General features: G+C 37.4%; 1 protein-coding gene and 1 long non-coding RNA gene across 2 annotated transcripts; one reads left to right on the top strand and one right to left on the bottom strand.

The window, feature by feature from the left end:
* Positions 1–2,211: 2,211 nt before the first annotated feature.
* Positions 2,212–7,675, top strand: LOC116616829. Its single transcript, XM_048723044.1, has 3 exons — positions 2,212–2,347; positions 5,226–5,407; positions 6,692–7,675. Coding segments are annotated over exons 1-3 (333 nt in total). The 5' UTR covers positions 2,212–2,345; the 3' UTR covers positions 6,841–7,675.
* LOC116616830 lies at positions 5,572–6,758 on the bottom strand. Its single transcript, XR_004295484.2, has 2 exons — positions 6,630–6,758; positions 5,572–5,995 (listed from the first exon to the last, which is right to left on the bottom strand). It is a non-coding gene; the product is annotated as an uncharacterized LOC116616830 (long non-coding RNA).
* Positions 7,676–13,889: the final 6,214 nt, after the last annotated feature.

Raw genomic sequence — 13,889 nt, 5'->3', positions numbered from 1 at the left:
CTTTCCTTTCCTTTTCTGACCGTGAATGTGTCTATGCCGTGAGTGTGAATGTGTCCATGCCGTGACCGTGAATGTGTCCATGCCTCGACCGTGAATGTCTTATGCCGTGACCGTGTCTATGCCGTGAGTGTGAGGGTGTTATCGTAAGTTATGCCGTGGTCGCGCGTTCATTTCCCGCCAAAATAATAATGCTCAACCAATCAGAGTTGGGCTAAAGACAACACGGAACCCCAGGGACCCCTCGTCAGACAACATTTTCTATGTCTTGGAACTGTGACCATCTACTCAACATGCAGTGCATCATATTTTCAACTTCCTGTCTTGTATATTACAAATCAACTCCCTGAGTGTGCGTGCGTGCAAGAATGGTGCGCGAAATGTATTTTCAATACTACAAAATTATGCCAATATATCTAAAAAAACAATGTAAAGTGAAACAGCTGTCTATCCTATAACTAAACTATAGTTGTGAGTTAAGAGAGTGGGCTAAGACACGCTTATTGCACACAAAAATGGCATTTAAAAAGATAGCACGATCGATAACATCAATCTTCGCCGTCTTTATAAATTTTCTTTGAAATATCCCACTCATCTATTCATCCTTTATTATCATCACATTTGCAAAAAAAAGAATTGTTTATTGCATATCTTAGAATAATAAAGGCTCGGCGTTGACTGTTTTGAGATGTTTTGTTTTAAGAACTTGCAAACATAATCTGGGGGTTGTGAGGGAGGTTTTCGATAACATTCGATGAGACGTAATGAAAAATGAAGATATGGTTTCATGGCCTTCATTAAATTTGTATCCGGTTACATACTTTTATGATCATGAATTTAAATTAATTGCGGGCGTTTATATTTTTAAGCAAACTGGGACAACAATGAGGTAAAAAATATATACCACTAAAACAATTTTTAATGAGTAAGCATAAACATTTGTTTTATCTGATATTGATGCTATTTTGCACTAGCCTTAATAAAAGAGCTTAAAAAGTCTCTGAGATGTATAGACGATAGTCTTAATAAAAATGCAGAATATATACCGCTTAACAACTTACAAGTTGGTCATGGGAAAGGAAGAGGAAGAGAGAGGGAAAAAAGAAAATATTAGTAAAAAAAAATAACGAAGGAAAGTGAAAGAACAAAAGAGGGAAATAATAAAAGGCCACAATACCGTCAAATATAAATTGGCTCAATAAAAGAGTAGGGAAAGAAGTCGTGAGAATCACACAAAGAAATTTAACGAAGATAAAGGGGGTAGACCGTGTAAAGGGGTTAAAGAAAGGCAAAAAAGAAGATATATTATGGAAAAGATGTGAAAGAGAACATAATAATGATAATAATATGGAACCAATAATAATTGTGTTTTCTTGTATAGCGCGCGAATCATGGAGATGATGCGGCGCGCTTTTTTTTTTAATTTCCCTTTGTTCGTTTTCACAACCATCTCCCGACTTCTCTAAGTGAAAACCGATGAGAAATAAAAAGGGAGCAAGAAAATGATAGAAAGATCGAAAGACAATACAAGAAAATCAGAAAAGGGTAAGATATGTCAAATAAATACAATAAATAAGAGAAAGAAAACAAAGAGAGACGTCGGTGTCAATTTCTTCCAAGAGACTTTGTCTACGGCTTTGTTGTTTAGAAAGACATGGCTGTCGATATTGAGCTGATTATCACCTGTGCATGCACCCTGCGAACGTTATGACAATTCTAAGGGAGCTTTCTTCCTATTTTCAAAAATTTTTAAGTCATGTCGAGCGTGAATTAAAAGGCTGGCAACCCGTCATTTCCCACGTTTAAGAGAAACGGTAGAAAGTAACGATGCTCTAAAAATGATCATCTCGATAAATATGTTAACTACAGTCTTATCAGCCATGTGCTGTAAGTTTAACTTCCGTTTAAATAATAAACCACAAAAAAGAGCCACTGCGTAATCCTGTTTCGTTTACTTTTAAAATCCATTTCCCGGTATTCCCAAAACAGGATGCCATGAAATCATTGTGAATGGAACTCAAATAAAGCCCTAAATAGTTTTCTGTCAAAATACAGCGTGTTTATTTGGTTGTTTTCTGTGAGTTATTTCTTTTAAGATAAAGTGCACGCCGTCTAATTAGCCGTTACCGCACTGTAAGCATTCATTGTTGGCAGGACAGTAAAGTGTTTATCTAAATGATATGCAGACTACTTCGGAACAAAGTATTGTATAATTAATTACGTAGTGTTATTTGTGAAAGACGCGTGAGATAAAAGGGACGACCTTTTGTGGTCGATGCATCAGTATTAGTTTCATCAAATCGAGTAAAGTCGGGACAGAGATATTCATCGACAAGTATTCAACTATAATGTGAGTACTAGAGTAAATTGTCCTTATAGACAAAAAACTAAGGGTACATTTTACATGTGTACATATATCCTAATCGATTTTCTTTTTAAAACTTTTCCAAAGAACCACACTACACGCGTCTTTATAATATTGTTTCGCCGGAATCATTTTTATAAGTTAATACTTATTTATCTAACTTAAAACTGATATTTATTTGTGCAGACAACGTACAACAACGTACATTTTGTTGTCAGCTAAAAATTCTTAAGTTTTTTTTTTTTAAACTTTAATAAAAAGTTCGCGGTTTTAAATTTCTTTGTTTATGGGTCTTAAGACGGATTATAATAAACGGTCACTTTTTGAAATTAGAATTTACGACAGTGCAAATACTTTAAAGAAAATCCACTTAGAAAACCGTCTAAAATGTTTATTGCTAGGGTTTAGACAATTGAGATTGTGCTTTAGATAACGGAAATCATTTATTGACGCAGTCTTGTCGTGTCTGCGGTCTTGAATATGTGGTTCGCAAATTGGACTTTTTAGCCACGAAAAGAAATAACCATCGCGCAACCGTCACGGTCATTTATCCCAAGACTGCCTACTGTTACTTGTTGTTCGTCAAAAGTAGAATTATTTCTACGTTGGGTTTAGAGGTTTTACCTTGTATCTTTAAAACATCCCTGAATTATAGGATTCATTTTCCATTACAGTAGTTAATCGTTAAAAATGGGTTTTATCATAAGCCCGGAGGTGGAAACTTTTTAGCTAAGGCTAAAAAAAATAACTAATTGAAAAACTCGAAATAATAACCAGAACAATGAAAAATATAGTATGGGAATCATTTAATAAGATGGTATTGATTGTGATTGTGTGCGGGAGACGTGGCATGCAAAGGCGTAACTTGATGATAGCTTTGTAAGCATTTTTGATATATCACAACTTCATTTCTAGAACATTCTTTACTTTAAGTGTGGTGTAGTGTGTTTGAACGGAAGAAAGATGGCGATTTTTGTTTCTAGAATTCGTCCAAATACAACCAGGGCGAGGAGGCAGTCCTTTCGATAAAAATGATAATTGCAGTAATAACATTTACTCGGATACATTTATGAAAGAATTGAACACTTTTATTCTATTTAAGAAAATCAAATAACAATAAAATAAATAAATTTTAAGGGACAACATAATATTTGCCGTTTTAAATTGAGTATTTTTTTTCATTAATATTAACAAAAGGTATTGATATGATGCTATGAATGTTTTGACAAAAAATACACTTTTTATAAGAACGTCTAATTTTCAGTTTAGACTAGGCCGTTCTTATTTTTTAGACATTTTAAGGCTGAATATGTTCTTAACGATGTTCTTAAATTTTAGTGTATATAAGAATATAATACCCAATAAATTATTAGGAAGAGAATTACACTAATGATCAATAGCAATAATAATACTATGAGAACAATTTGATTCTGCATTTCAGAACGCATCAGGACTAAAAAAAGAAAAATATTTTTCTGCTATCTGGGCCTCGGTATGTTCTTAGCATGTTCTTAAGATTTGGTGAAATCTCAGGCTGGACATTCTGATAAAAAAAGGTCCTTATAAAAAAAAGAGAGTGTAAACAACGGAAAACATAAAGGGAAAGGCTTTTGTATTCGTGTCACGAGTTTCATGTGGTCCACGGTTTACTTAATAACCCAAAGAGAAAAAAACGGAAGCTACCCTGAAAAACACCACATATTTTTCCCTTATCTTTTGATTATCCGTTTAAAATATTGAAGAAATAATAGAATACACCAAAAACTGGAAATCGACTCTGCCAAATTTTCGTCTTTAATAAGACTTCTTCAGGGCAGACTCTTTTTGAAGAAATAATAGAGATTCAGCTTTGAATGGCCAAAGGAAAACTTCAAAACCATGGGCAAAAAAATAACGTACGTGAAGTTGTTTTCAGATGGACCCAGCTCGATTTCCTAACTATTCTAATAACAGTATCATGTAGATAATACCAAAATGTTATATTATAGCATGTAGATAATATTAAGTATTTAGGAATTAAAAAAGAGCATCTGAAATGTACTTTGGCGAAGAGGCTATTTATGTGCTGAACTTTGAAAAAAGCTGTTGCTTTGTAATTTGTGTAACAGGTTTGATAAAGCATAGGTTATAAATAGATGGTTTTGTCTTAGTCATTTAGATATTTTAATAAAATGCGTCTGATTGGTGAAACTGATAACTGATCACAAATAATCAATCAGCGATGAGGCTTGCTAAGATATTAGAGAGCTTAAGCAAGTCAACACGAACGGCATCAAAAACGGCGTTGACGTCCGGGACCGCGCGCGTAGAACGTAAAAATAGGGAAAATGCCGTTCTAGATTTCCTCTCACGGACGTCAACGCCGTTTTTCAGCAATTCGTGAGCGCGCGCGCCGTTTTTGATGCCGTTCGTGTTGACTTGCTTAAGCTCTCTATTAAACTCGCGGTGAAACCGCACTGGTTTAAAACGCAACAGGTCTGGTCATGAACATGTCAACTGCGGGAGATTTGATTCACTGTGGTTAAGTAATTATCGGTCTACTATTTGATCATTAGAATGCTATGGTTTCGTTCTCCTGCTGAAAGGAAAATCATACTGAAAGATAGAAAGAAAGAAAAAAGGAAAGAGAGAAATAAAAATAAAATAAAGAGAAGGAGAGAAAGAGAGAGAGAGAGAGAGAGAGAGAGAGATAGAGAGAGAGAAGAAACGAAAGATACAGCTAGCTTTCTAGAATTGCTGTGCCAGAAAAAAAAACATTCATTTCCTATTCAAGGTTTGAAAAACGCATTGTTTTAGTCAAGCGAGTTTTACTCTTTTGTTTTCTCACCACAACTCGATTTAATAAGCTTTCTTTTTATTCTAGGAATACGCAGGTTAGGATCGTACTGGTTGTTGCTATGACAACAATGCTTGTGATTGCTTGTGAATGCGGAGACCTCCGCAGCTACTACTGTGAAATGAACACTGTGGACAAGATTGAGATGTTTTTCAGGTTCAATTGCAGACAACAAATGCATAAGTTATGGGGTGACGAGGCGGCCAAATGTGAGTACACGGCCTATATTGGAAGACTCATTGTATTTAGTTAATTTAGGGGCGTGGCAGGGGGTGAGGCACCGAGGGCACGTGCCCCCAAAAATGTTCAAAAATTACAAGGAAATGACCAGTAGGGGCGTGGTTGTGCCTCCAATATTTTCTTAATGTTTCTGTATTGTGCCCCTTCAATATTTCGAGACCTGCTGCGACACTGAGATTTCGTATTTTTTTTTTGCTAGCCTGTGGCTGGATTTATGTACATAATACGGCGGCAAACAAAAAATTTGTAGTCTAAAATATATTATTCTTGTCGATGGTTACTGGCTTTTTCCATGTTTTGTCGCTAGTCGTAAAACCCCACCAAAACACTGTTAAGTGAATACCACTAAACATGTACCAACAGTTAAACTTCGTGTTTCAGTCCAACTTTGTTGAATAAAAGAACTAAAAAAAGCAGAGCCGTAGCAGCCCACGCTGCCATATAACGGACGTGACACTTTCACATTTTCATATAAAACTACAAATTGAAAAACATATAGTATAGAAATTTACTTAAAAATGATGGTGTACCGGAAGATACCATGGCTTGGAGACGACCTTATAATAAAACAACAAGAAGACGTTATTTTTGTAATCAGAAAAATGTTATGTCTGTAAAGCAAAAAGCAGCAGAGAGTTAAAGTGTAGGAGGAGTCGTTTATATTTATTGGTTTACTCATTTTTAGTTGTTGAAAAGTGTTATTTCCGTCTTTTTCCATTTCAAAAACAGTGTTGAAAAATATTATCGAAAATAAACTACAGGGCTTTCTCTTACATTACAAAATTAACAATACAAGGCCAATGTTGGCGTAACAGCATACGTACTCAAATAATTCACCTGCAGTGGCTAGCGCCCCCCCCCTCCCCCTGCAAAAACAGCTGCTAAGAAGCCTCGCTCATTTGATTATTGTTTACACAAGAAATTAAAAAGAAAAAGTCGACAACAACGCATTTGTTTTCTCTGAGAAAGTCTGTGTGTGGTAGGTACTCGCCTGCCGAAATATTGTTCTAAATACCAGATCAACGTTTTTGTCTACTTTTTCTTTTAAATTTCAATTAGTTATCTAACTCTTTACACAGACAACAATGTCCGACGCACACGAGCAGATAGAGGATGTTCGGTGGTTTTGTTCCTACATTATTGTTCTCATGGAGCCAGCTAACTAAAATGCTAAACTATAAAATTGCTTACCCCTCTATTCCCTTCCGCCTGAAATTTTTTCTATCTTTATTCACCGAATATGTTTCTTCTAGCTGCCAAACCAAAATTGTCTCGTTCCCGTCTCTCCAAACGAGAATGCCTGACAATGAGGGATTACGCCGACTTCTACCAAGATTGCTGTTTGAGCGAGCGAGGATGTGATCCCGAATATTACCTTCAAAGCTACTGCAACTGTTACTGAGTGTCAACGCTTTCATGTTCCATGCTGTGGACTTGCACCAAGGCGGCAATCACACAAGTTTACATAACCGGAGAGCCGACGGAAACCTCAACCGACGAGACAAAAGAATCTATTAGAATCCGCGCAATTTAAGAGGCCCTAAAATATCAGTCACATCCTCAAAGAAATTTCCAATCGACACACTGCTTTCACAATTTTGAAACTTTCTTCGCGTTCTCCGTTAAAAATCGTCGTAGATTGTTACGTACTCGACCGGGAGTAAACAGGTGAAATTGCCGCTTTTAAAAGTAGTGTCCCAAACATTACATTAGTCATCAAATTTAAAGAGGTCAAATCAGCCTTCCCACTCATGTCAGAATAAATCGCTTTAATGTTTTCATTATTAAGATACCCTAAACGAAACAATTTTTGCAACTTTATAGAATCACCTATCATTTATTTTTTCTTTTACATCTCACAATTTTATACAAAAATTCAAGATTTCCCTCTATTCAAGTTTTCCAAACCAATCATGCAAAGAATATTTGTTAGGTGAAGCTATCATTTGATGGTTAGGTTCTGCAAGGAGCACCATTGTAAAACAATAGGCTAAATTTCTTTTCACAAAAGCCTGTTTTGATTATTACCGCCGCTAAAGCAGATTTTTACATGATATTGTTGAAGATATTTTAATCTGTATACAGCAAAGTTACGAGTTATACGTAGTATTTTTGTGAAATTTTATGAATGTGTAAAGCATAGTAGAAAAATTACTATTGAGTCTACGAGTTAATTCCTATATAGGGCAGTGAAATGGAAATATCACAAAATAAAGCAAGAGGGGTGCAATCTTTAATATCATTAGAAAAGCATAATATTCTTATCCGAAATAACCCGCTTTTGCTTGAACAATGAGTGTGTGTGGGGGGGGGGGGGGGGGAGGGGGGGAGGATAAAGTTAAAAAAAAAAAAGAAAGTTCCTTTTTCGAGATATAAAAGCTTGGAACTAATAAAATCCTTCAGGAAAAGACACGCCAAGTGTGGCGAGACATGTCGCAGACCGTTTTGAAGTGCAGGAAAACATAGTTTTCAACAAAAAACGAAGAAGGTGAAAAGCCTCGAAAAGCCTACAATTCAGGCGCGTACAAGGGGGGGGGGGGGGGTGCGAATGGTGCGCGCGCATAACTATGTCTACGCACACTCTCTCAGTAGGTTCGCGCCTACAATTTACGTACAAATTATTTTTTTTCAACTGTACCACATATGCCCTCGCGGTGTTTCATGGTTGATAATGTCTATCTTTATCTTAAACACCTACGAAAAATTAATCTCTTGTATGAAAATCGAGCGCAAAATGACATTACTACGATACTATGCAATCAGGTTATAAACTACCCCTGTTTTTCACTTAATAGTATTAAAGGAAACGTGGTGTAATTGAAGCGGATTTCTCTGTCTGAGATTCATATCTTGAACCTTGTAATTACACTAATGAATAAGAGTTTCCTTGGGACTCAATCGCGCAGTAAAAGCCCGTTCATCCAACCGAATTGCAATGACGCGTGATTTGGTAGCTAGGCTATGGAACCCTATGGAAATGGTGAAAATTAAATCCGATTAAAGCGCAGCGAATTTCAATCCATCCTACAACTAATACAGCTCAATTATATTTTAATATATTTTAAGTATCAAATGATACAGAAAAAGTTGGATTTTGAAAATATGTTGAGAACCTTTTACACCACCCCCGCTGCGCTAATTGCGAAAAGTGTTATTTTCGCTCGGTTCCTTTCCCACCTTGTCAATCAGGTTTGGTAGGACATTGATGAAAGTACGAAAAAGCGAATGAGTTTGTCAGATTGTCAGATACTTATCATACTGCGACACCCGCCCAAAGCATTTTTTAAAGCAGGCTCATCATTGTTATTTTGAAGTTTCCTTGAGAATAAACCGTTGTATTTTCAATGATAAACAAAGTGGATGATCAGCAGTCTTTAAAAGTTAAACTGATCGGCATGCAAGAAGCCCGTGTAATCGAGAAACCAGTTAATTCTAAATAACTTTTTGATTCAAGTTATCATATTGCTGCCTAAGAACTAAAGGAAAGCGACAGCGTCAACATGTCATCCAAGTAATTTCGTAGGAGGTTGTTCACTGTTATAATGGCTATCATTGTCTCCACTTGTAAATAGAGCCTGGGGCGAGCGCGCGGAAAGCCTATGGAATTCTAAAACTATTGCAGCGGCGTAGCCAGGATTTTTAACAGGAGGGGGCCCAAAAGGCCCCTTGAAGGCATTTTGCATTTTTTCCTTTATTTTAGATAAGATTTTAGTCTCATACATTTACGGTATTTTTGGCTGCTAGAAGGGGGGGGGGGGGGGGGGGGGGGGCGGGCCCCCTGGGCCACCCCCGGTTACGCTCCTGTTTTGGGTCTCCTTTGCGAAATGAACTCCCAAGATTTGGGAGCTCCTAGGATTTCCTAGGATTGGATACTCCTAAATATCGGGAAATTAAAGTATCGAGGAAAATATGGGAGCCAAACGCGCGTCTCTGATCATTTGGGGGTTCCTAGGATATCCCAAACCAAATCCTCGGCTATTATCCTAGATTCCTCTCCCAAAAGTTGGGAAACACAGAGCTTGCTAAACTGGCAGGATTCGGAGAATGTGGGAGCCACGCTTCAGATGATGATGTGTCACCCCTGATTATCTGGCAGTTCCTAGATCCTAGGAACTCCCAAATCCTTGACTATTCTCCTAGAAAGTACACCTCGCTTGCCACTGAATAGAGAGACGCTCGAGGCTCTGGAACCAGGCTACCTAGAAAGATTCTCCCAAAAGTTGGAAAGACAGTGTTATTCTAAAGTGGCAGGATCTGAGAGAAAGTCGGAGCCAAGTTCTCATACATTGAGACTCCTAAGGATACCGCAGGAGCTCCCCTATAATCTCCCTGGACTTGAATTTTCCCGGAAGCTCCTCATACTAAGCTCGATTTCCAGATCGTTTCTTTGGGGCCGAAGAGGCCTAGCGATTGCTGGAAATAGAGCTAGGATTCTTAAATTGCAAGTGCTCAAATAAGATAGAAACTGGGTGTATTTGTCGTGAAATCTTCAGCGAAACTCCTCTCGTCGCAATGGTTTTATCTCCTTTTGAACTTGTGGCGAGCGGAACAACACTTTTGAACGCGACGCTCGGGAAAAAGCCCGCCAAAAAGCCTGGCATCTAATTGGCTAAGCATACCACAGCGATCCCTTACCATAGCTATCCCAAAATGGATGAACCTTGCGCAAGCTTCTGAGTAAAATGAAAGACTGTAGACTGTTTCCATTATGTTATTTTTAAAATAAACATTCGACAGCGTTTATGAAGTCATTTATTTTCTACAGATACTTTTAGTCATGGGCCTGTATTTCAAAACTGCAGCCATCAAAGTAATTCCTGCAATGGAAATTTTCGAAGCATGTGGTTCTTTCTACGGCGTTGAAAAAGCAAAACAATCTAGTGGGCTTCCAAATGTGGTATGCAAGACGAAATGGACCGATCGAGTTAGAAACAAAAAAACGACATGTCGCATCATCAACCCGGTTCCGGTTTGTGGCACAAACCAGAGGCTGCTTTTTTACAGCTTTACAGCTTTTTTACCAGCAATTTGCCCTTCTAGTTTTTTAATAGGAAGTGAAATGTGAAATGAGAGTGAAATATGTGATGATATGAGAAACACACATATTTACGTGGAATCAGGCTATCATCCATTTCTTCAAATAGTATGGATTATTGATTAAACGGTGGCCCACGAAAAACCCGAGGTATAGCCCCTTTAATGAAATCCTTATCTTTTTTATTTCTCCCCAGAGGTACAAAACATGACGGAAAAGTGTCAGAGGGTAAGGGATGTATAACTTATGCAAGAGCTGTAGAATATGGGCAAATGGATATTTCCCACGCATAAAACAGGAGATTGGAATTTGACAGGATTCTCAGAAACACGCCTCAAGTCTTTATCGGATTGTAAAGACATAAACACCCGATAAGCTGAGGATATCAAGGAAGGGAGTTCCTTGAAAATACGACCACGCGAATAGAGACTAACGCTATCAGAAAACCGGATTCTAAGATGTTTAAAATCTGCTAGGAACGAAGGAACACCCGCCTTTGACCAAGTACTATAAAATTGATGTGTATAGGTGGGATTTAGAAAAAAGAATGTTTTAATGAGGAGTCCTCGCTAAAGTCTTTATATTTACATCGGTGTCGACTGTATCAGGTACGTACAAAAAATTGCCAAAAAAATCAAAAATTGTTACGCCTTATTTTCGGTCCATTTAAAGAATACCGATCACTCATTTGTTATTGTCTTTACATCTGAAAATTTAGCTGTCCATTTGCCAGAAAACTAATAACCATCCATGATTGAAGTTAAATAATTTTGGTGGCATATATGATTGGAAGTGTCTCTGTTATTGTTTAACTCAGCTGATGAAAATGGATGCCGTGTATCACCATTTTTTCTAGTTTGGTTGGGTCTAAGTTTGGTTGTCTTGCAAATTGTTCTTTGAAAATCTATCCAAAATTCATGGTTATTCCATTAAACGTTAAAGTGTTATTACATTAAGCGTTGACTGTTTTATTACATTGAACGGCAGCTCCTACATTTAGCGTTAGTATTACATTAAGCCGCAGTTATTACATTAAGCGTTAGTATTACATTAAGCCGCAGTTATTACATCAAGCGGTGATACATGCCTTGTGCGTCTTAGTGTTGTGTTGTGCGTACAATCGCACAATGTTGATCATCAGAACCTATTGCCGCTCATAGGTAAGGTGAATTGGCTAGCCACTCATTCACTTTGAAACACGTCTCAAATGCGAACTCCTTTCTCACTAGACCTTCTCCATCTTTCCATTCAACCCCCTAACATCCCTCGGCTCCCAGTTTTATTTCTCCCCTTCGCATTTGACTAGTACCTGGTCTTACCTCCTGATGATAAACCTTGTGCTAGAATACACGTAAGGTTGCTTTACATTTCGAAGAGCTCTAAGAAATATCCCACCTTTCCATTTTGTAACTCTATATACTCGTTTTTGTCATCCCCAGTCTTGCCATTCCACGCCATCATTTATTTTCAACATTTTCCTCCCTTCCAGATTATCTATCCACCTAACACCCACTCCCCCCCACCACCACCACCCACCCACCCCAGGTGCTTTGGTACGAATACCCGCCCTCAACCGAAAACTTAGATACTGCAAATGGGACTTACATAAACTGCTTAAAAATCGCGATATGATTAATTTTAGGTATTTTGACCTTCATTTACTAACTAGTTTTTAGTTTCCAGGATCACAAATGAATAATAATCAATAATTTTTATTATGAATAGCATTTGTATAGCACAAATCACAAAATGGGGGACAAGTGGAAAGGGTAACAATACTAAAAAATACGACGAGCACCCCTTTCAGGCCGGCATGGGAAGATCCCTGTGGCAATCAGGCCGCGCGAGACCGGGCACTGGCATCACGTTATCCAACATTTGTCGAATATGTTTTGTATAGTACCGCGTATCCTGTGGTATAATTTCTAGACTTCCTGTGTGGCAAACAAATATGACAAAAAATCTTTTCAATCTTAACACGTGGTTGATATTCATCGTTTATCAAAATCAAACTTTTAAATCCCAATGCTATTCCTGATGTTTAACACATTTTAATTACCGCTTTGGTCCATTAGTTATCTGTGAAAGTTTCATGCTTTACCAATTTGAACAATCTTTAACAGCTAGACTATGCTTTTGATGATTGTAGTTATGATATGCTTGGACGACAGAGCATGATGTAAGAGAACGAATCCCCGAAATGTGAGAACAATTCCCCCTTCTTAGTAAGAGAACAATCCCCCGTATTATAGTATGTCACAATCATGTCGTCCTTGAAAAGTATTACATCATATTCTCTTGGTTAGGATAATCCGAAAACCTTTTAAAAGCACTTTAAAAACAGATATACATCCTTTTAACTGTTTTAGTTAATCAAACACTTTATTGGAAATAACTATAATTGCGAAAAAACAAAGTAAAAAGGGACGATCATATTACTGACAATGCAAGAGATTTGAATTTATCGTATGATTTATACGATTTGAATTTATCGTATGATTTATACGATTTGAATTTATCGTATGATTTATACGATTTGAATTTATACGGTATATTTTATACGGGATATGAATTTATACCGTTACATGCTAAAATGAATTACGAGCTCGTATTTACTTTCACCTGTTGCCAAGGAAGGGAATGTCACGCTATCAGTTCACGGAAGCTTACGCCAACTGATACCATCACACAAAGGATGCTACGCCCCATGATAAATGTTATCGCTAGTTACTTAGACTACAATGGAATATGATAAAGAGCTCATGACAGGAAAGAGTTCTAATTACTATGAAAGGCAACGTCAAATGATAAAAAAGAAAGGTGTTTAAGAAAAATAGTAAAGTTTGAATCCGTGGTAGCTGCGGCCATCTTCAAATGACCGCCCTTCTTCGAATCAGGCCCTTATCACTACTTATGATAATTATGAAAACACACTAACATGAGCGTTTACTTATTATTAACATTTTTTGTTTGTTATATTTCTATAATTTGACATGCACTTTTTATCAAAGCAGCATGTATAAGCGAACAAATTATAGTCTTTTGGTGGAGATGGCTGTACTAATCCTCTTTGACACGAGGATGCAATCGTTGCGAACAAATTAGAAGATACTCGACAAATTGATTTTTTTATCTTACGCATGTGCGCACACGTTAAACCGCTGACGCATAAGGCATGCCGTATATGCCAGTCACGTGACCACACCTAAGGCCCAACACAGCCGTTTGCACGATACTCAGGCGTCTGCATTCCACAGATTCCAATGGCATGTAGTAATGAACATCGGCCGCCATACATCAAATATTTCCCGTTTCTCGAAAGGTCTTTGAAACCAAATAACATTAACATCCGATGCTCCAAGGGTAATGTAATGAGAACTCTCGTCACAGAGATTCGGTAAGCTGCACTTTCTTTC

This window comes from Nematostella vectensis, chromosome 15 (assembly GCF_932526225.1).
Source record: "Nematostella vectensis chromosome 15, jaNemVect1.1, whole genome shotgun sequence".
Lineage (NCBI taxonomy): Eukaryota > Metazoa > Cnidaria > Anthozoa > Actiniaria > Edwardsiidae > Nematostella > Nematostella vectensis.
The sequence above is the reverse complement of the archived record's forward strand: the minus strand, read 5'-3'. Positions and strand labels throughout refer to the sequence as shown.

Bases quoted from the DNA above. Each gene is read 5' to 3' on its own strand.
- LOC116616829 (XM_048723044.1), top strand. The intron at 5,408-6,691 runs GTGAGTACACGG...TGTTTCTTCTAG, and splicing joins GGGTGACGAGGCGGCCAAAT to CTGCCAAACCAAAATTGTCT.